Raw genomic sequence first — 23253 nt, 5'->3', positions numbered from 1 at the left:
TTTGATAACTACACTACATTTCAGTTCCTGCTTAGTATCAACTTAATAACTCAACTTACATTCAGTTTTGTCTTGTATTGATTTATATAGTCTTTACTTAAACTATTTGTGAAAAAAAATGTTTATGAATGCCTCTTTTTTATACTGTATATCTTATTTACTTACCTGATTTGTGATTTGTATTCATGTATTATATGTGATTTCTGTTTTGTATTTGTAATATTCTCTATATAAACTTGTTGTATTCTTCTTGTATTGTATGTATCGTAAATTACTATTTTGTGGTTGGATAAAATGTTTCAGAGAAAACATTTCATGATAATAATAATAGTAATAAATTCAACATGTTCAAAATTGAACCCCAAACTTCACAAAGTGGATCCTTGAAGAACCTCTCTGCTACCGAAAAGGTTCCTCCACAGCAGCAATGTAGAGGAACCCCAAAAGGTTCCTTGAGGCTCCTTTACTTCTAAGAGTGTGGGTTACTTACCGAGCACACTATAACAGTGATTACTGTTGGAATATAGAGCTTTTTAAAAATAAATAATATATCACTTACAGCAGTTTTAAGGATAGATGCACCATCTTGTTTTTCAGGTCATCCTCAGTCACTAAATAGGGACATCAACAGATGATTAAGATAAAGCCAGTTTAACTAAAATAACCTTGTCCTTTCTTCCACTGCTCTCTTTTTTCTTATGTTACCTTTGTCTTGATCTTGAATCACTTTACAATCTTAATCCAGGTTTAGGAGAGTGCTACAGGGGTTATTAAACTTAATCCTTGTATTACAATAACACCACATTGTTATTTTAGTACACGCATTTGCAGTAGTAGTAGTAGTAGTAGTAGTAGTAGAGCTTTGTGTGTACAGGGTCTCCCCCTCTTGCATCTGGGTACATCTGTTACACACTTTACAAGTGTAAAAGTGTAAATACAATTACAATATCTGTAGGTCAGGCATTCTGCACAAGCATGTACACCTGTGTGCCAGTTATAGTTTAACTACATAATGTAACTAAGTATATTTACTTTAGTACTGCTCTTAAATTCAAATATGAGGTAGCCTTCCTCATACTTTACTTGAGTGATTGCATTTAATGTAACTTTATACTTCTACCCCATCATACATCCCAGAGGCAGATATTGTACTTTTTACTCAGCTATGTTTATCTGACAGCTTTAGGTACTTTTCATATTACACATTATCATTTCCTTCCTGTCCAGTGAAAATCATGTATCTCTAAATATTGTGATTTTGAATATTTTGCTGAGCAAAACCTTTGCACACCTGTGGATAGACAGGTGCTTAGGAGAAGACCAAGGGTGAACAAAATCATGACAAAAAACTTCCTCACACAGTCCACTTCACTTGCGACCAGGAAAAATTAAATAACGTTTCGGTATAAAGACCTCCATCAGGTTATTGTATGAGATGAAGCAGCCTATATATTTATTTTGTCTGATTTCAGTCAATAGTGTGACTTTATTGGTCCAATTGTGACTCATAGTGCTTTGAATGTTTGTAACAAACTGAAGGATCCTTCAGCTGTTGAAAAAGTAAAGGATCTGAATGCTTTTCCACCACAGAGTATAACTAAGTATAAACTCTTCAGCAGTGCTGTGTTTATATATTGCTTTATCTTCTTTTACATGCTTATTTTAATATGTAGGCATGTATGTTCATATAATGTATGGGTATCTATATATGTGATTATATTTGTGTTTATGGGATTGTATGTCACTAGAAACACATATGTTCTAAGCAACAAACAGGGAATTAATAGATCAAGAGTGTGACTAATAATAAACCAACATTATTAGTGCGTCAGTTCTTGTAACTTTCCACCAACACTGTGATTCATTATTAGCTTCATGCTACATTTCTCTCTCTTAAATATAGAACTGATTTGGTCATAAACCTTGTGGATGATCAAGTGCTAAGAGGGATCGTGTTCTCACACCAGGGTACAAACTAACAAGCTAATAAAACTCATGTAATTGAGGCTAACTGTATCGGTCTAGAGCACTAACTGAAAGGACTGAAGAGCAGAGGTAGATGAGGAATAAAATCCACCTTCATGACACATTTTGTAGACGGTGCAATGGCATGAGTGCTCACTGTAGTATGATAGTGATTATACACTACTCAAAACTAATTAGGGATATTTTAGTGTTTCACTTGATTGTCATATCTGAATTTTTATTTTGTGAATATTATGGTCCCTAACAATGTGACATGTTTCATTTTACTTTTGCATCCAGTCTCCAACTCCGTACTGACACACACCCCACACTTGATAATTACCACAAAGTCAAAAACGGGTATTAACACCACATGCATTGATGACAGCCTGACATATCTGACTCATACTCCTCTAGGCACACTGTACTAGACGTCGAACATGGTTGGCAACATGGCGGTCCATTCTGCAACGACAGCAACTAGGACTTCCTGGAGGTCACGTGGTGGTAGGTCACACGACGCTTCAGCTGGCACGGAGGTGCTGTATGGAGGTCAGGTCGGGTGACATGGCCGGCCATTCCATGAGGGACACCAACCTGCAGGCGATGGGTGGTGACCACACGGGCACGATGTGGGGGTGCGTTATAGCCCATGAACATGTGGTTTCGGGCGTACTGGCGCCACTGAAGGATGATGTCCTGCAGATATGACTGACCCGTGCCTGTTCTATTGACAAACACCAGATCAGTTTTTCTGTACGTCGATATTCCGGCCCGCACTGTTGCATCACCTCCTCCAGCTCTAGGATTTAGGACCATGTTGACGCCTCCAAACGTGTTGCCGTCCGTCAGGCGCCGACGGTGGCTGACATTCAAGAGTGTCACACACAACGGTGGCTGGCGTTCGATCCATAGACATGGACCCTCTCTGGAGGTCATCTGCCCTGTCTGTGACTCCTGTCTGTGACTCCTGTCTGTGACTCCTGTCTGTGACTCCTGTCTGTGACTCCTGTCTGTGACCCGTGGGGCACCACTACAAGGCCTTTCACACACTGAGCCAGTAAAACCATTGAAGCAACATATACTGTTTGGCAAAATATATGCACCCATATCCCTATTTAATTATTAGCTTTAACCATGTGAGGTGTTAATTAGCATTACATTAAACAATATAGGATGTAATATGTGGAAGCTTATGAAATGATAAAAAAAAACAACCCAACAGCTTAGTAACGGTTCATATAAAAGTAACACCTTTATTAAAAGGATATTCACAACATTGCATGGACAAAGATATGATCATTAAAAAAGTAGAAACACGGCTGGTTGTCAGTCCAGACTATAGCACAGTGACACAATGTCAGTGGTTAATGACCAACAGGTCCAAATCTATTGAAAATATTTCATTTCTATAAATTAATTATTTGTCTATTAGCATGCTAGGAACAGAAACGAATATAAAAATAAGAACCAAAGCTAACTTACAGTGTAATGTAGTTCAGACTTTCAATGCAGATTCAGAGTCAAAATATTTTTGCACCATCATGACAGAATGACACCAAAAAACGTGGGACTGCACTTGGGATCGTTGTCACATATGCCACTGAGATGACAGTATGAGACAGCTTCCACTGCAAAATACAATAGTGATGAACTAAATCATTATCAAATACTACAGTGGTGCACAGATTTATGCCACATAGTTCCTTTCACAATGATACACTGGGAGGATAGAAGTAGCTCAGTACTATTAATTACAACACCCAGTGCAAACTTTCTATATTCACCCTACTTCACTCAACAGACCATTTCTTACAGGGAGAACAATCATTAAATATTCAATGCAGTCAGGAGTTGAAGAAACTGTATCATGGAAGGGTTTGCTATGAGTTGATTTGCAGTGCTCTCTTGTGAACTTCTGCAACACAGTTGCACATGAAAAATTTTCACAGTGGACATGAACTAGATACTTTCATGGAAATCTGAGGGGAAAATGCAATGCACAGTTTCAGTACCCGTGTAGCACAGCATGTTCAAAATTCTTCAGATGAACCAAAAACTACAGACTTTTCTTAAAAAAATTGAAATTATCTAGGAAAGAAAAAAACATCAGTGCAGATTGGAAGTAAATCTGAATCTACTCATAAGAACACATTAGTGGTTTGAAAGAGTGTCTTTCCAAGCACATGATTAACTCCAAAGTCATTCTGAATAAACAATAATTATGACCCTAACCATGGTGCATCACAAATTAGTTTTACTCAAAAAAATCCATAATGGGTTAAACAGTACATTGGATTAGGATGCAGTTGACCTCCAATTATCATCCTAGTATGACAACTTTGTTTGTTTAGCTGAGCCATTGCCAATTGATATTTTCTGAAACAGTGGGAGCCCTGAGATTGTGTAATGGTGGTAGAGCCCATGGACAAGCTGGTTTTGTGGGCACAACATTTTGAAATGATAAGATAGAAGTTTTGCATACAATCAAAGACAGAACATTTAATTTTTTAGCACAAGCCTTAACAGGGTAGCTGTCTACTAGCTGTGTATCTACCTTCAGTAGTGGTCCCTGATCAAATTTTGGTGAGTGAGAGAAGTTTTGCAGAAAGTCCAATCAAGTGGGCAGGCAGACAGGTCAGTCCCTCCCTACATAAAACACCCATATATCAATTAACAAATTTAGCAGCATGAAGCATTGACGACATTTTATCTGAAACATTGTTAAATGTATGAGCCTGTCCTGAATCAGACCCAACTGTCTTACTGAAAGTAAGGTGACGCTGTTATGCCTCCACATCAGCCAACTCCGGGGGCATTGGGGACTTTGGATGCTTGCTTTCAAAGTGCTGCTTAAAGGTCTTCGGGTCAGGCATTTGTGTCTGAGAAATTGTGGGAAAGAAAAATGAGAAAAATGAGAAAATCCACATTTAAATAAACAGTATGTGAAAAGCAAACTAATAAAAATGGGAGTTCTATATTCGGCATCCAGCCAAATCTTACCTATATACTGGGCAACATGACGTAATTTTATGAGGGCATGCCCTGGTACATTAATAGCACCATAAAAAGGTTGATATCTGGTCTTTCACATCAAGGTGTGTGTCAAAAGTTGCATTAGCCATCGCTTACATACTTTTACCATATTTACAAAAATGACTCTTTATTGAGAACAATTTAATGTATCTCATTACTGGAAGGCATGTGGCTCATTTGATTGGCCCCGCCAAATATACTGAGTTCCATCCTTACCTCACGGTTATATGACACCAAGCTCATCAAAGAATAATTTCATGTTCTTTTTACCGTCTAAGCACATACCCGGCACACTGTGCACATGTATACTAAAGCAGCCTTAGCTGCTGCCTTCTGGTCATGGCCTTTGCTCTTCTTGATGTCTGCCTGCTTTTTGGCGTTCTTCTGCTGGGACTGGAACTTCTGGTGCCCACGGGCCATATCAGATGCTAGACCTGAAGAAATTATGAGGGGATTTGATCAGCACAACATCACGAAGAAGGTAAGGAGCCATACACTGAGAAAGAGAAACCTAGCCTGCAAACACTGACTTCTGAGAAGGGGATGTAAAGGAAAATATAAATTACAGAGTGGCTGAGAGACGCACTAACTGGAAACATAAAGCAGTTACACCAGCTGAGGCTTCAGATGAAGCAACCTTGATGGTTACCAATTAAAAGACAGCTGTCTTATGAAATCAAAAGACTTCAAGATGTGCAAGGCAGCAGTGGCTGTGAAACATCTTTTAGAATTAGGTTAATTGCAGCTTTTTGGGTCACAGGGATCAGGCAATTAACTTGGAAATTTCCCCGAAGAAAATGTGACTGCAGATTTCCAAAGTTATTACACACACAATACTAGAACTGGGTCAGTGTTATGGTTTTATGAACTTGTTTTTTGGCTGATAGTGACGGACGAGGGACCAATACTTTATCAATACACTGTAATCGATCATCAATGCAGTGTCCATCTTGAAAAGGAGTTACTGGTACCCCTTTCGCTTGTTAATATAGGCCTACAACTCAACTATTTGCCAAATCTTCACATTAAAATATCATCCACTCAAGAACAGGTAGGAGTGATAGGAGTGAGGTCACTTTTCGACATATTTTGTGGTCATACGGTGAACTACCTGACGATAGCTAACATCGTCTAAAAGGACTGGTTTAGACAACTTTAGCTAGCCACTGTGCGTTTAGTTTAAGGGCGACAGTTTTAAAGGACAAACTATAGTTTTAATGTTAGACGCGGTCGTCCTAGAAACACAAAAACTCACATATCTTAGTGCATGTATAGCACAGACACAACACAAATGTTATGTCATACTAAGAAAGAAAGCACTGTGTTAACGTTAGCCGCTTGCTATCGCTGATGCTTGGTAGAATAGTGTGGAGGAACACATAAGACTACAGAAACATTTTTTACAGACAGTCGGCGTTAAGATTCATAATTGTTCACTTACCAGCGAAAAATAAATGTCTTACTGATGATGGACACTAAAATCAAATTCAAGAAACGTTGGGTTAAGTCCTCTGGACCTTCCGCCGCCTCTGGTAATTTGTCCTAACTGCGCTAATGCGCATGCCCGAACCGTAAACCGTGCTGCCTTCATGTGTTGTCAGTGCTTGTGACAATGCCGCTTTCACAAAGGATATATATGGACCAGCGTACGAAATTTTCTGACAGCACGTAAAGGCAGCATAAGTTTCATCCCCTTGCTACCGTAGAAAGATTCAAGGCCATTTACAAAAAGACAACAACATAGAGTGTAACATAGATTATATACGTAAAGCAGCCCGTTACACATGAATATTTCTAAAAACGCGCACAACCAACCACATTAGTGAATTCCACCGGCTGTAAGTATATGATGCAATTTTCTGTCTGCACGTTGCAAAATGAAATGCCGACCACAAGGTGTCACGGTACAGACGACAATAAGGCCACGTCCTCTCAGACCAGTTACTATTCTTTCCTCCAAAGTGTATACTGACACCTGTACAGTATAACCACGATTAAATTACTATATGATCTCTGGCATACTAGCTTTTGTGATATTAACTTTGAATAACATTACCTCTGATTAACCAACCACTTTAAATACAAAGTCTAGAAAATGTCCTAGTGTCCCTTTAAACGTTGGTCAACTGAGCGAGGAGTAAGAAAGTGAGCAAGAAAGTCATTCATTACTTTTTGTGCTCACTTTCTTAAAGTAGGAAAAAAGTTTGCACCACAGCACAAGACAGCTGTAAAAATAAAAATAAATAAATAAATAAGTAAAAGATACAAAAAATACACAAATGGGCGAACAAATCTACATTTCACATCCGCGTGTCCACCACCTCTCTTCATTTCGGGTCACGCTCTCTTCCAATGGGAAACCGACTGTGCCACCTGTGTAGAAACATCCAACCAATCAGCGAGGCAGCTTTCGTTTCCTTGTTTATCCTGCCTTTTTAGATGCTTCAACACCAAATTCATAATTTACCAACTTCCGCCAAACAGGATAGAAACCCGGGCCGTGCAACTTATGTAGGTTTTTAAATATTTTATTTTATTTTTTATTTAGTGAGTGTAGGCTCAACATTTATGTGACATCAGAGGTATTAGTGCCAGATGATTTCATTGGCTGTTATTGACTGAGAAGTTAAATAGAGCCAGCCTCTCGCGCGCCTTGTTTTCTCTCCCACACGAACTTACCTGCACTAACTAGAAAGTCCAGTTTCTCCAGCAAGTCCTAGACAGCGTCAGAGAGAGTCCTGGAGGCGACATGGACCAGGACAGGTAAGAGAAATTCATTCATATTAAGTCTAATAACTTTTGTACTTCACTTTTTACAAGTGCTTAAAATACTAAGGATGTCGTAAGTCTTTTTGTTCTTTGCACATAGGCAGTACGGTTGTATGTTTTCTTTATGTATCTGCTATAAGGAAGAGTTTTTATCAAGTATGGAAGTACAAATTAAAGGCCCTACATTTCCAACATTAATATACTGGTAATGTTAATGTGTATTATATTATGAAAACCTTACTGTATTTCACTGAGGTTTGGTTTAGTGTTCCTTTATTTACAGTCTATGCACTATAATTATTGATAAAGGTTTCTGACTTACCTATGAATATTAAAAACAGCCTCCCTTCCTGCCAGCTTCTCTAAATACTTTGTAAAAAGTGACATATTTAAAAGATAACTCAAGTCAGCTTGACATTTTTACAACGAATCAGTGCAATTTGATTAAATGTGATATACAAGCAGTTATTCTCACAATTGAACTTGGATAAACACTCCCCACATGGAGAGGGTGATTAGATTGAAGCTTGGTGAGAAACAGCCTGGGGCAGTCTCTGTGGCTTGGCAGACGTTGCTTCTGTTAATGACAGATTGGCTTTGCGGTAACAACATGGCTTATTGTCTCTTCTTCCCATTTTTCCTGTCATCCTTGCAGTAAACGGCTGGTGGTGGTGGTACCAAACGAAGTGCTGGTGCCGTCTCGCAGAGTGTTCAGCAGCGAGGATGAGGCTTGGAGGAATTACCTGGAGAACCCACTGACTGCTGCCACTAAGGCCATGATGAGCATCAACGGAGATGAGGACAGTGCAGCAGCATTGGGACTGCTGTACGACTACTACAAGGTGTGGAAAGCGTGACATTACAGCCAGAATAATGACACAATAAGATGATTTTCACCAGTTTGATTTGTTTCAGATCTTATTTTTTGTATTTGCTTTAACCCTGTCAGGTTCCCAGGGAGAGGAGACGTACCTCCAGTGGCATTAAACCTACACACTCCTCTGCTGTTGGACCTGACAACTGTGGGAGCTTGGAGATGCTCGATCATCATCTTCAGGCTTTGAGATCCATGCCTGTCAACCTCTCCCTAAACAGTAGCTCCTCTACAGAACATCAGGGCTCCAAGTATGAAGGTACCTGCCTCGCCGGAGATGCTAGAGGGGGAGATGGTAAAGGTGGAGGGGAAGCGGCTCTTTCTCTGGTCAAGACAGAGGGCCAGACGTCCATCAGAGTGTCCTGCTCCGGAGGTGCCTACCAAGAAGAGCCCAGAGAGCAGATAAGGATGGTTTATGAGCAGCACGGCCACTATGATTTGCCCCTCGCTGGGTACTTGAAAGATGAACAGAGGCGCACTCCTGACAGCACATATGAGGATGCTGTGGAAGGAGAGGTGAGGCTTGATATTTACAGGGGTAGTGAGGGGTAGGTGGTATTATTTCATGCTTTTTAAACCAGGATCACATTTGCGGGATTTTGTTTTTCCAGTATTGGCAATTTCCTGCTTTTCTTGTTTGACAGATGTACCACAGAAGTCCCTCTTCAGGCGCTGATGAATTCCACTACAGTCTAGGTCCACCAGAGTAAGTTAAAATTCACAGATAAGCAAAAGAATGAAATACAGACAAATCTAAGAGATTCACAGTGGTTGTATGTGTGTATATGATGTTCTGGTGTGTTTATCAAGTGCTAAAGGATAAGGCTTTCAAAATTTTGTTGTGAAAAGACCAACCAAGTCCAACTCTAAATGCTTCTCTAGACCTCCTCAGCCTTTGTGGCTCTCACTGCTCATTCATTCCTACTGAAGATGGAAATCCTCAAAGAACTTTCTGTCACCCTGGGTCACAATATAATAATAATGATAATTATTATGGCAAATTGCACCTTGGGGCAAGAGGACATGCTTTAAAAGTGATCAGCAAAATATTAATAAGTTCTAAATTGGACAGGGAGCTTTGCTGGCCAACTTACACAAAATTAGTCACAGGAGTAAATAGTGTTCACTGGGGACTATTTTCAGCTGTGGATTAATACACATATGCACAAGCATTAACTGTATAGTAGTTAGACAGTGTATGTAGGATTGAGTCAAAATAAAATGCAGCCTGTGTGTTCATGGTAAGGACGGAACATGCCACCCAGTGCAACAGTGTGGCTCCCTCGTGTTTTTAGTAGTTTATTCGGACAAAAATGTAGCTGCGTCAGAGAGCAGGCCTTGAATTCACTAATTTTAATCAGAAACAACAACTCAATATTTGTTTTGATCTTTTTTATGGGATTTGATGACAATAAATAATGAAAATAGAATATCTCCAGACTTATCAGCTAAAAGCCGATGTAGATATATCCTTCTTACAATCATGTGTTTCACAAGGGTGAACCTGGTCCCATCCTTGCTTGTGAGCAACTGAGTCTTTCATACCCAATCATGATACTGTCACCTGTTACCAATGAAGCTGTTTACCTGTGGAATGTTGCAAACAGGTGTTTACGGAGCATTCCACAGCTTTCCCAGTCTTTTGTTGCCCCTGTCCCAACTTTCGAAACTTGGTGCTTGCATCAATTTATAAAAAGCACATTTTTACAAAAATGTATGATGTTGATGAGGTAAAACATTAGATAGACACTGTACTGTTTTTGATGTACTGTTTTTGATTGAGTATTTGTCAAAATGGAAGAAAGTCCTGGGGAAAAAATCCCAGGCACCAAGAAAGACAAATTAGAAAGTAGATTAAAGATGCCGACAATAATAATAAGCCGAATTAGTAAAACAATAAAGCATTAAGAATAAATAAAGCAATTGAAATTTGAAGTGAATTAATGAACTAAAAGAAGAACAGCTTGAAGTTAAACAACATTGAATTAAGAATTTGAATTGCCCTAAGGATAAAACTGAGATAACCCTTGTTCTGCATGTTATTCCAGGTTGCAGGTGCACAATGAGAAAAACTGGATTTACAGAGCTCCGTAAAAACAGCTGGCACCTGAAGTACAATCCTAACATTTGAGTGTGTTCCATAAGGATCCACATTAAACGGCCACACCGAAGTAATGTAAGGGGGTAAAAAACCAGCAAGGGCCCATAAATGAATAAAACCCAGTGTCTGTCAAGCCTTACAGAGACACAGGGTCACCCACCCAAGGTCACAGCATCCAAGGACTTCAGAGTCGCAGCTGAAACATGCATGCATAAAGTGTCATCATAAAAACTAAACTTCAGTTTAATCTACATTAGAACTATTCTGTTATTTGAGGAGATACTCAGTCATATCCTACACATGCTTCTGTACTTACAGTGACAGTTTCCACTACTCTCTGGAGGCCAGCATGTCTCTGCGGCCGCGGCAGGGAGAAGGACCCATGGCGTACCTGAACCGGGGACAGTTCTACGCTTTGACATTGTCCAAGACCAGTTTCACATCGTCCCTATGTCAGCCCAGGGGCAAAGTGCGGGTGAGTGGACAGACGCCGTCACACAGGCCTGATGGGACCCCGTCCAATAGTGAGCAATGCACCATGGGAGGCTCTGAACTGCAGCGGGACAGTATTGTACAGGTGAGGGAGGGAAGATAGTAAACAGAGAGGAAGTATAGAGTAGATGTTGAGGGTTTTACTGTTAGCTTGATATTGGGTGTTGTTGTAGTATTTGTTTTTGATTGATTTTCTTTCTGTTTTAGCCTGATAATACTATAATATGTTTCATGTGTCTTTGCTTCAGAGTGTTATCATGGTTGTCTTTGGGGAAGAAAAGTGCAGAGACGAGCAGCTGAAGAATTGGAAATACTGGCACTCCCGCCAGCACACTGCCAAACAGAGAGTCCTGGACATTGGTATGATGATATTGTTCTCCTTCCCACTATCAAGGCTGATGGGGTTTACAAGTAGAACAGATGGGGAATAGGCCAAGATACAAACATGGCACGTGCACACACTTACAGTATTGAATAACACACTTTTGACACCTAAGCTCCACAAAAACGTGAGGTAAAAAGAGTAAGCAGGTGGCAAACCTACAGAAGCCTCCAGGAGAATCCCGTCACATATCCTGAGGTGAAACCTGACTCAATTTGAATAACTGTCGATCCTAGATTCTCACAGGACTACTGTGAAGAAACAGCCAATGACTTTTCATTTGCATAGACGTTAAGAGGAGAAATGGGTGGGGGCCTGGACTGAGGCCATATCCTGAATGATCAGCAAGGAACAGGCCTCAGCCTGTGGTTGAAAACTCATTGGAATGAAGAAGAGATCTCAAACACGGGTTTTGTCAGTGGCAAGTTGATGCCAGTACCATGGTAAAATCTTAAACCTAAGTTGGTGGGTAAAAAATAGCCTGTGCTAGCAGAAGTGAGTGTTTTAGGAAGTAGTAATGGGAATTTTTATTCATTTGGAACTTGATTTGTTGGCAAAATTATTTCAAGGGTGAAAAAAATGCCAGATTATGATGTTACTTTAAGTACAAAAAACGCAAAAAATGTGTGTAAACAGATAGTGGAAAGTAAGTACATTAACTCATGTATTGTACTTAAGTCCAATTTTAATCTAGTATTTTACTTGAGTATTTCCATTTTATGTTACCTTAGATGTACACATATATACATGTACTACTCCACTAAAAAAATTGGACTTTTGAGCTCCCCTACATTTATCAACTTGTTATTTTACAAATTTAGATGAAACAGTAAAAAAACATATAAGCTTATAAAATACAATGCACACATGCAAACATTGCACTCAGTAGAGCGCATACCCCCGCCAAGGCCCAACAAGCTCCTTTGGTACCAGCTACCAAATATTTTTTTCATCAGGATCCACGCATTATTCCCTGAGAAATTGACAAAAATGTTGAGAAACACCCTGTCCTGCAATGTTAAAGAAAGTGAGAAAACAAATCCATGATTCGTCCCTTTGTCTGTATCCACACCAGAAGTTAATGGGGTCTATTCTGGGCCGAGACCCATCCTCCACCCAAGTTTGGTGTAAATCCATTCAGGAGTTTTTGTGTAATCCTGCTAACAAACCAACCAACCAACAAACTTACATGGGTGAAAATCTCCTTGGCAGAAGTAAAAAATACACCAATGATCTCTGGCTTTCTGGCCTACCACAATTTGGAGTGGTGAAAGTGGCCAGTATGTCACAAAAAACGTGAACATAGAGAAGAAAATCATGAATACAATGAAACAGAACTTTTTTTCTTTCCATACCAATAAACAGATTTATCTTGTGACCCTTTGAAGTGGCCTGATGTCCAGGTGGAACCACTGGACTAAACTACCGAAAAGTATATAAAGTAGTTTAAGCTAGTTCTACCATGACCAGCTACAAGAATGAAATGCAAATTATACAGTGGTGCATAAGAATTGATTAATCTGTTAATGTAATATAGAGTAATATATCAGTCACAGGCGCCTATTTCTTGGAAATTGAGTTCTTTTAGGTTTAATTCTTGAAAGTATCCTGAAACATTTGAATTAGGGCTGACTCCAGATCTCAGCGTCTGACACCCACTGAAACGATGTTCTCTTATCTTGACTTTACATGCAGCTGACTACAAGGAGAGCTTCAGCACGATCGGGAACGTGGAGGAAATTGCCTACAACGCTGTCTCTTTCACATGGGATGTCAGTGAAGAAGCAAAGGTAAAAAAGCTGAAAAAAATGATCAACACGTAAAACTGGTCGGTATTTATTCTCTTGCCTTCACGTTCTCATTGAGTCAGGCAGATAATAATTAGGATTTATCATATTTTTCTTTTTGTTAGTATAAAACTTGTATCCACTTGTGGGAGGGATTGCTCAATGAAACCACAGCAGTTTGTCCTGAGGACTCCTCAGCAGTAGAGGCTCTTGGTCTGTACTCAACTGTTTATGGACTGTTAACACCTCAGGGTATCAGAATAGTTGGTGGAGCCATATGGCAGGCTCCTCCATCCACCCCCAGCCCCATTGTCCCACATCCCCTTTCTGTTGCTATGTGTTGGGTCATGATTTTGGATCGCAGACACGCCAGGCATTTGGCAACAGACCTTGAAGGACACTCAGATTTCACCTTTGTAAAGGTTGGCAGTTGGATAAAGACGACTTGCAAACAATGTGTAAACACATTCACATCCACACACACAGTGTCAGCCCACCCTCAGGGTGTTTTGGACTCAGTAGGTGGGGCTGTGGCTCCCATTCAGCTTTAATTAAAACTCCACAAACAGACCCATTGTTAGAGAGCTTCATGGGTTTGTGGGTAAACATTTACTGTTTGGGATAAACCTTCACTGTAACGCTTTTAGGTGTGTTCAGGTGGTGGTATGATAATACAGCTTCAAGCTGATGTTTCTTCATACATGTTGTACACCTGACCATAATAATGTAAACTATTTGCAAAAACTCAAAATGTTATCAGGTATATTTGTCTAATTTCTAGACAAAATATGTCATTACACTTAATATAAGACACATTTGCTGAGAAATTGGCATTTAAGTGGGATGTAGGACACTTTTTGATTGTTCCATTAGCAGATTTTTTTTCCTACTACAAGCAAGAAACACCTCATATTCATTATTTTTTTTATAATTCATTTTTGAAGTGGCATTTTTCCAGTGCTACTTTCCTTTGACTGACATTCCTTCAGTTGTCATCGTCGGTAGTTAGATACGTACGTCTACATGCTCCACCTTTAGAATACTAATTGTTACAGCTTTCTGCGTTTCATGTCAAAGTTAGTTAGTCCAGTGTTTAAGTCGTCTGCGGAATTCATGAGAGACAAAACTGATGCAGGAGAGGTGGAGGGATCCTGTCTTAAAATTGCCAAAATTGGATCAAGTTCATAGCATGTTTTTGTTAAAACATCTCTGCCTGGTGAACGTCCACATTAGAACCTGACTCTGACTCGTTTTTGGGGTCAATGCTGAAACTGATATTAGAGAGTGAAAAATTTCAATATTGATATCATAGGTCAACATTTTTGGTTCCTAGTAAAATGTCTTGACAACAATTGGATGAATTGCCATAAAATTTGGTATAGGCATTGAAGTTTCCCATAGGATGAATTTTAGTAACTCTATGATGAAATCCATGTCATCAGTGGTTGTGATGCTTGGGTGTGTGTGTGTCTAGCACCACAATCAGGTCAAAATCTAATTGTGACCCAGATCAACCTGCAACCTGCAAAACTAAGGACATTCCCATCAGCCTAAGCTGTACTTTGTGTTTAGTGCTAATTGGCAAATTAGTATGCTTATGCTAATGCACAAAACTAAAATGGTAAATATGGTTACATTTGATCAGATTGTTAGATTTTCATTGTGATCATATTATCATGCTGCCATTAGCATTTCACTCAAAGCACTACAGTGCCTAATTACAGCCTTACAGAGGAGTTAGCATGGCTGTAGATGTTTAGAGGCTGTATGAAAATGATTGTGGTGAGGAGGGGAGCTGTCTCCAGCAGACATATTGATCCCGTTAGCTTGTGATTGTGGTGGGAGCTTTATACAGAGACAGCAGAGCACATTTGTAACTATTCTCCCACCAAATAAATTTCATACAGACCCTTAGACTTGTTGTTTAAAATATGTGAAATGTTTTACTGATGTAATATCTAACAATGGACATCAATTAACTTGTTTTATATGTGATCTTCCCACATTTTCTATATTATGATATGCTTAAAATCCCCCGAATATTGGAACATTAAAGGATAAGTTCGCCCCAAAATGAAGTTGTTTAGGGGAATACTAAACTTTACCTGACTTTCCATCGTCATCGTCTTAACTCTCTTCTGGTCACGCTTGAGGATCCTCATTTGAAAAAGCCCTGTATTTCTCCTAAGCTAAAGGGGAAAGAAACATTCCCCTGAGTATTGATTTATAATCAGAGTAGTGAGTGTTTGGTGGTGAGCAGGTTGACAGATTTTGTTGACCGTGAATGTGTGGCTGTGCTGTCTGAAGCAAACCAGATGATCATTATCAGCCTTGCCGCTGCACTCTTTCCGTGCATTCGCCCTCAGAAGCCTCTACACGACCAGAGCTGCCTGGAAATAAGGTGGAGGAGGTTGAGAGAGAACACCTCTGTTGTTGGGAGGAAATAGGTGGGCTTACATGTCACTGCTGTTCTCTCTCTCTCTCTCTCTTTCTGTTGTGCTACCTAGAAATTTTGGTTCCCAGATATAATTGGATGTCCAGTCAGGCTCCGATGGGGCTTACATACACAATTGATATTTTTTGTGCAAATGATCCGTTTTCCTTTGTCGCCTGGCAACAAGCAGAGCCATGCCAAAAAAAAGTCATCATCCTGGAGTAATGAGGAATAGTGTGAAATGTGTCGGAGGGGAGATGAGTTGCTTCCTGCAGCATGACTCTGTTTTCGTGTTGGGTTTGTTTGTTTGCGCCTGGTTGAGCGGATGGCACTGAATAGCCACTTACCAGTGCCCTCATGAACTTCTTTTCTTTTTAGGAAGGTATTTGAATGCTCACACATGCAGTAAAGGCAAAACACAACAAACCTCCTACACGCACACGCACACACACACACAGATGCTAGCCGCAACACATCCAGTGCTTCTGGAGAAATTTAAATGGCTCGGGTCTGTGGAAGTGTGATCCGTGGAGGTGTGTAGGAGGCTCATTTGTGCTCCGGGCCTTTTCAGCAATCAGCAGTCACCTCTGCAGGTTCAGGCACGATGCTGCTGATGCATACTGGGAAAACTGCTGTCGGGCTGCGGTGACAAATATCTACCGTTAGTCGGGCTTGTCAGTCCTGTTTAACTGGAAAATTTGTCAGTTTGTATTGGTTTAGATGCTTTGGCGTTAAACAACTATCACCATTAATCATGGGAATCTGTTCGGTCATGTAACCACGTTTCAAGATAACCAGAGTATTGTTGACTTTGTTTGAAATGGTCATACTGTACAGTGATCAGGGAAAGATTTTGTGAATTCTGTTTTTCTCTTGCAAGCTCTTAAAAGATTCAGCAGATCAGCAGCACTGCAATACTACATTATTTAGTGGTTTTGGAGCAAGGCCTTGCATTTCTAGAAGCTTTGGCACAGTGAGGTCTGGAGTGATAGTAAACAACCAGTAATTCAGTATTTCAGCATGCAAAACACACTGTCTTCTACATTATATATTTCATAAGTGTTTGGTTGTGGATTGGGAGCTTATTTCTCAGCATATAAGACATTTAACATAAGGAGTGTTGAGAGGTGGTGAGATACATGCCTTTAGCCTGTGAACTGCTGCTGCTGCTGTGACTCATGCCCGTCTCACTCATCACTGCACCATTTATGAGTCAGGTGGAGAATCACTAGGGAACGAAGATCTCCATTCGATTTCACTCTTCATCTGAACCAAACTGGCTATAAAATTAACTGAGCTGATGACAGGTAAATAGCAGGTTCCACACGTTTAAAATAAGTACACCAGTAATACCTTTATTATCAACTTTACGCTTTAAGTCCCTCTGCTGTCGATAATGTGTTTTGGTCTTTTGTGTATCTTACTCAGTTGACACTAGCTTTTGGCCGATTGAGTGTCGAAGATTTCACCCATTTTTCTCCTTGTTTTTCGCCTCCACTCTTCACCAGTGCCATTTGCAATTTTTTATCAGACATATTCTCGATCAGAAGTGGCTATATTGACGTGAGTGGTGTCAACAAACGCTGATGTATCATAACAGCGATTTGTACATCGACAGTGCTCTGTTTACCTATATCCATTTTTGAATGATGAATACAAGTTACTGCTACCTGGTGGTATGGAGAGGTATCTCTTGTCACGCAGCTAGCTGCCGGCAGTAGTCTTTGTGGTGTGTTCAAGTGCAGCTTTTTGGCCATCACACAGGTGACATGAGGTAAGCCAACTTTGAGCCATCATAGCTACCAGTTGATGGATGTTGGTCTGGTGTGTCTGGGCCCTTAAATCATAAACCTCCAGAATTGGACCACATCTTATTTTTTGTTTTTTGTTTTTAGGTCTTTATCTCTGTGAACTGTCTGAGCACAGACTTCTCCTCGCAGAAGGGTGTGAAGGGGATGCCTCTGATAATCCAGATCGACACTTACAGCTACAACAGCTGCAGCAGCAGGCCCATTCACAGGGCCTTCACTCAGATCAAGGTCTTCTGCGATAAGGTAAAAATGGCCTCATCGGGCAGGCCCCTGCCTGGTCTGGTCAACAAATAATTTGGACTTGGATGAATGACTTTTTTTCTGTTACTGTCTTTTATTCTGCCTTTTCTGTGTAGTCAGCCCCTTGTGTGTTTTGCAGGGCGCTGAGAGGAAGCTTCGTGATGAGGAGAAGAAGCAGCTCAGGAAGAGGATGAAAGGTAAAAATATTCTTTTTGCTAAATAATGAAATTAATGATATTAATAACTTATAATTTTATGTACATAAATAATCGGTGAGCTTGATTTGAAATCTACTTAATAAAAGGTTACAAAGTGCTTTTCAGGAAACTGAAAAATTGAATAGAAGAGCACAGCAGAAGTCTAGCAAATGTAATCAAACCTGATCAAATCTGTACTTGGGAGTGGTTGCCAGGCAACTGATGCTGAGTTCACACTCTGTCTGGACTAGGGAAACATGGCAGCTCGGGGCCGACCTCTCCCATTAAGAGGGCTGAAAACACGCTGCTCAAAAGCTTGCTAGACCTGGACTCCCAGCCTGTCCTCTTCATCCCTGACGTCCACTTTGGAAACCTACAGAGAGCAGGGCAGGTGAGGGACCACTTACTGTCTCAAACACACAGGGAATATCTCGTCCAGTCATTGTACAGTGTTGCCGTGTGCCTCATGTTGCTTTTTTTTTTACTCTACTTGCAGGTGTTTGCTTTCAACACCGAGGAGGTCAAAAAGGATGGGTGAGTATCATACTCTTACCTTCACAGTTCTGGTTTGCGCTAAACTTTCATGTATCCACTGTGCTCACTGCACCATGTGTACCTGCGTAACAGTTAATTTGAATAAGAGGTTCAATAATCCAAGATGGATTTGGAATTATAGACCTCTGTCAATATCAGATCCAGTAGTATTTCTTTTTAAATGATGATGACTATGGCGATGACACTGACGGTGGTGTGTGTGTGTGTGTGTTTGTGTGTGTCTCAGGAGTGTTCTAGTGAGAAGGCTGTCATGTGCGGCTGAGGAAGATGTCGGTCCTCCGCAGCCCAAGAAATCCAAAGTGGATAGGAGAGGTTTGTAAATATCACCTTTTCAGTTTTTCATCATCTACCTTATTATTATTTGACTGAATTATTTATTTTTCTCCATTCCATGCCTCATTAGTTCTGCTGTATGTGAGGAAGGAGTGTGATGAAGTGTTTGATGCTTTAATGCTGCAAACCCCAACCCTCAAAGCATTGATGGAGGCGGTAAGTATTGATGATGATGTGATGTATTAAACGCTTTTGGCTGAAATAATAATAAGACAAACACACACACTGCATCCACTGTACTTAACAGGTTTAGTCAACCCTAGGCCCATAAATGTGCAATATATAAGAACTGTCCAGCTCTTGAATTCATATTACACACAAATAGGGGGCAGCAGATCAGCAGTGACCGCTAGCTGCATGGCTAACTGATCTAACCAGTTAATGGCATCCACAGTTAGCAGCAGTTAGCGGTCCCAGCTGTAAGCTCAGAGTGGTATTACAAGACAGGAACAGTTCAGGACTAGCTGGTTAGCATGCTAACTGAAGAAGATGTCTCTGCAATGCAATGCACAAATGTCTTTGACTTGATGTCAAATCTCTTATTTCTTCCCATTCTGTTGATGATTTTAGTTATTTCTTTGATTTTTAAAACAACTTCTTAGATATTGCACCTTTTAATACAATTCTTTTAAAAAACGATGACACATAACTGGGCCTCAGTGTCCTTCAAAATGTTCTCAATGTGCTGTTTCTTCATTGTGTTTCACAGATCTCAGAGAAGTATGCAGTGCCTGTTGACAAGATGGCCAAAGTTTACCAAAAAAGCAAGAAAGGGTAAGTGGGTCAAACTTCTGAAACAAGACTAGGGCCTCACTCAGACCAGATGAAGTGTTGCGACAATGATCTGCAGGGTTGTGTTGCAGTGCATGAGTTTCATTTCATGTCATTTCGGTGTGACGCAATTTTGTGAACTTTAATCTTCCTTACAGATCCCGAAGGGGGGGTGGTATTAAACCTCAAACAGTTTGCCAACTGCCATTAACCAATATAGGAGAAGCTGCTATGTTGTGCCATAGCATGCTGCTTCTACCAGTGATTGTTTGTCCACATCAACAGATTATTATTATAATAATAATAATAATAAACAACCAGGATACGAGCCATATCATTATGGTTAAATTGTTGCACAAAACCAAATTGAGTGAATACACATACATTATACTCCATTCTGTTTTGGTAATTTTTGCTGATCGCTGTCTTACTTGATTGGCACACCGCAACGTGAAGTTGTGTTGCATTTCTCCAAAGTTGATTCTGTTTCAACTTTCGGCTGTGTTCCGCACCCCCGCAGCGTTTGGTCTGAATGAGTCCTGAGAGTCTTCAGTCGTGCTCACCTCTCTGTGAGGCTGTACTCGGCTAAATGCTGATGCCTTGCAGGTAAAGGTATTTGGTCATAAATGTAATGTTTTATGTATTTCAAATCATCCTGAAAGGGGACATGAATGTCTGAATGTAGTTTCAGACTAGTTCCATGGCCCACCAGTTCATGATACACTTCACCTTAAATTACCAATAACCTCCCAAAGCCACTTGATGGAAAGTTAGCCAGTAGGATATATTTGGGAACCACGAATATTTGTACAAAATTGAATGTCAATTCATCCAGAAGTTTTTGAGGCATTTCACTTTAAGCCAAAACAGATGTCAGTCTTGAAGAGGCAGAAAGGTAAGGGAATCACCAGCATCAGACTGATCCATCCTCTGGCGACAATGAATGCATGTGGAAAATTTCTTGGGCGATATTTGATTTATTTCACCTACAGACTGGAGCCATGTCACAAACATGCGAGGAGGCTTTTGGTCACTGTAGACTTTGCCTTAAATTAAACAGAGCACCCTTGTTTCGTCTTCCTCAGGGTCCTGGTGAACATGGACGACAACATCGTCCAGCAATACTCCAACGAGGACACCTTCATTCTGGCTATGGAGAGCTCAGCGGACTCCCTGCGTGTCACTCTGTCAGAGATCTGATGGTTGTTTGCCGCAGCAGTGACTGTTAGATAGATGTGATCACTGGTGGATGAAGCTTCAGCTGTGCCAACCATAGAAATTGTGAATGTTGCTCACAGTATTAGATGACGGTGTGAAATGTGTTCCTTGAGGAAGGCAACAAAGGAGTCTCAAGGGTTTGTTGCACTGACCAAACCTCACCTGCTACAGTACCAGTTTATTAGACAACTCTTGGAAGTGCCCGAATTTGTGGCTAAGGTGGAAATATGTTTGATATCTTTTTTCAACCTATGAAAGTCTTGACTAGCTGATATAAATTCACTTCTTAATACTTGTTGGACCAGAAGAGAGGTATTTATCCAAGCCACCACAAAGCATCCAGCCAGCTTGCTGTGGTTTCACAGGCAGAAGACAGTATACAGTAGTTTTATTGGATTAACCGCGGGGACTGCTGTGTGCTTCCTCCTCGAAAGGCCCTTGATTCAAAATAAGTCTATGCAACCACTTTTGTTGGTACTCAACAGTTCAAGGTAATGGTGTGTTATGTATATAATTATTTTTAGATGTGTCTTAAATTGTTTTCATAATTTTAAGTCAAAGTGACCTTAATCTAATCTTTCTTCTAATATGTTTGGTCATGTTGTCATTATGTACAAAATGTTTGCAATCAGTCCCAGTGAAATAACACATGCTATAATTACATGAGGCACCATTATGGAACAGGACTACGAGTCCCCAGGATGCTGTAAAACTGTTTTTGCTTCCTCTGTGCATGTGTTTATAGCATCTCCTCTCACTGAAGAGACTGCAGTCATTAGTATTTATGACATCAGTTAGAGCCAACCAGTCCATCCATTTACACAGTCGTTTTCTGAGGCCGCTGCAAACCTGCAAATCCTGCTCACTGCTTGTGTTTACACCTAGTTCACTGACAGCTTCCTTATCCTTAATTTCTGTCATGCACCACGATGTACAGTCTTTTAAATGAGTCAATAAATATAGTTTTATATGGAGGTACTTATGTCTTCTGTTGTTTTACTTCTAACAGCAGTTTTATTTGCAGTTGTTCTTAAAGTTTTTTTTGTTACCTAAACATTGCCAGTACCACTTTCTGATAAGCCACCTTTTATAAAGGCTTTATTAATAGTTAATAAGTCAACTCTAGGAGCTTTATATATCTGTTATAAGCCATTAAAAAGATTTTTTTCTGGTGCCAGGTTATGAAAAATCCCTGTTGTTATCCATTCTATTTTGAAACTAAAAAGTGATTTACCCAAAAAGTGATGTACCTCAAAAGTGTACTTCAGTAGATGTACTGACTACATCTACTGAAGTACACTTTTGAGGTACTTGTAGTTTACTTGAGTATTTCCATTTTCTGTGACTTCATACTTCCACTCCACTACATTAAATTTTTTTTTATTGATTTATTTATTGGCAATTGAAAAAAACAAACAATTGAGATAATCATAATAATGTTGAATATCAGATCTGATAATTAGCTGGGCCAATAATTGGTCAGCCCATAGTATACAGTATATAAATACATGTAAATATATGTATAATTTACTTTTACTTGTACATTTATAAGTACATGTATTGCTGGCAGATTACTTATATGATATTTAAGTACATTTAATATTGGATACTTTAAGGCTTTTAGTCAAGTACTGTTCGTATGGGTGACTATGGGTAACTTTTAACAAAGTAACATTTTAACACAGTATCTTTACTTTTACTCAAGTATGGCTTTTGGTACTTTTTACTTTTTTCTCGATTAATAGATACTTAATAAGTTATTAATATTCTGATTTCAATTCAGACCTTTGAAGCCCTTTTCCATAATAGTCCAGGCAAAATAGCGTTTTACGACAGACTAATTGTAATAGAATTTTTTTCATCATACATCATTTCTATGAGGTGTCCAGAATAACATACTAAAAGTCCTAAGAAATCCTAGTTGGGGAAATATGTTTAATTCTCATCAATCCAAGATGTGTGCCGATAAGGCCGGACAACAGTACACCCCAATGGGGCTATTTTTTTCCTTTACTCCTATCACAATGAAACTTTACACAGTGAAAGTATCCATGAAAAGTAACATTTTTTGTATTACCAGTTTCTTTGAAAATGAATTTTAATAATGTGCAAATTGAGTGGTTTCCTGCCAACAATATGAATAGATATTGCTGGTGCTAGCTACTTCTCATACACACTGCAAAGCCACTTTACAAACAACGGTGGAAGCCTGAAGTGTGGCCCACCTGGTCTGAAATACTTGCTAACTACAAGTATTGGGCTCCTGGAGAAATAAACATAAAACAGTG

The 23253-nt window shown here is 39.8% G+C and overlaps 2 protein-coding genes across 5 annotated transcripts; one reads left to right on the top strand and one right to left on the bottom strand.

The window, feature by feature from the left end:
- Positions 1–3195: 3195 nt before the first annotated feature.
- Positions 3196–6546, bottom strand: LOC141012635 (zinc finger protein 706). Of its 2 annotated transcripts, XM_073486160.1 has the most exons (4): positions 6443–6546; positions 5287–5435; positions 4733–4847; positions 3196–4614 (listed from the first exon to the last, which is right to left on the bottom strand). In XM_073486160.1, the coding sequence occupies exons 2-3, from the start codon at positions 5419–5421 to the stop codon at positions 4752–4754; spliced, it is 231 nt and encodes a 76-aa protein (XP_073342261.1). In that variant the 5' UTR covers positions 5422–5435; positions 6443–6546; the 3' UTR covers positions 3196–4614; positions 4733–4751. The 2 variants fall into 2 exon arrangements, with proteins under 2 accessions (XP_073342261.1, XP_073342260.1); XM_073486159.1 differs by having other exon boundaries at positions 3196–4847; positions 6443–6545.
- A 247-nt stretch (positions 6547–6793) lies between these two features.
- Positions 6794–21943, top strand: LOC141012139 (grainyhead-like protein 2 homolog). 3 transcript variants are annotated; one of them, XM_073485540.1, is made up of 16 exons: positions 6794–6839; positions 7694–7764; positions 8426–8612; positions 8720–9160; positions 9289–9350; positions 11064–11322; positions 11486–11597; positions 13315–13409; positions 17736–17894; positions 18031–18088; positions 18340–18479; positions 18585–18622; positions 18870–18955; positions 19047–19132; positions 19686–19750; positions 20833–21943. In XM_073485540.1, the coding sequence occupies exons 2-16, from the start codon at positions 7751–7753 to the stop codon at positions 20945–20947; spliced, it is 1917 nt and encodes a 638-aa protein (XP_073341641.1). In that variant the 5' UTR covers positions 6794–6839; positions 7694–7750; the 3' UTR covers positions 20948–21943. The 3 variants fall into 3 exon arrangements, with proteins under 3 accessions (XP_073341641.1, XP_073341642.1, XP_073341640.1); XM_073485541.1 differs by lacking the exon at positions 6794–6839 and having other exon boundaries at positions 7512–7764; positions 11064–11220; XM_073485539.1 differs by lacking the exon at positions 6794–6839 and having other exon boundaries at positions 7512–7764.
- The last annotated feature ends 1310 nt before the right edge of the window (positions 21944–23253 follow it).

This window comes from Pagrus major, chromosome 17, assembly GCF_040436345.1.
Source record: "Pagrus major chromosome 17, Pma_NU_1.0".
NCBI classification, from domain to species: domain Eukaryota; kingdom Metazoa; phylum Chordata; class Actinopteri; order Spariformes; family Sparidae; genus Pagrus; species Pagrus major.
This window is presented reverse-complemented; position numbering and strand designations above follow the sequence as displayed.

What these genes read in the sequence shown, in the direction of transcription:
- LOC141012635 (XM_073486160.1), bottom strand. Translation starts at nt 5,421, where the DNA reads ATGGCCCGTGGGCACCAGAAGTTCCAGTCCCAGCAGAAGAACGCCAAA. An exon ending in ACATGTGCACAGTGTGCCGG is followed by an intron (nt 4,848 to 5,286) that starts GTATGTGCTTAG and finishes ACAATTTCTCAG; the next exon opens with ACACAAATGCCTGACCCGAA.
- LOC141012139 (XM_073485540.1), top strand. An exon ending in ATGTCAGTGAAGAAGCAAAG is followed by an intron (nt 13,410 to 17,735) that starts GTAAAAAAGCTG and finishes TTTTGTTTTTAG; the next exon opens with GTCTTTATCTCTGTGAACTG. An exon ending in TCAAAGCATTGATGGAGGCG is followed by an intron (nt 19,133 to 19,685) that starts GTAAGTATTGAT and finishes TGTGTTTCACAG; the next exon opens with ATCTCAGAGAAGTATGCAGT.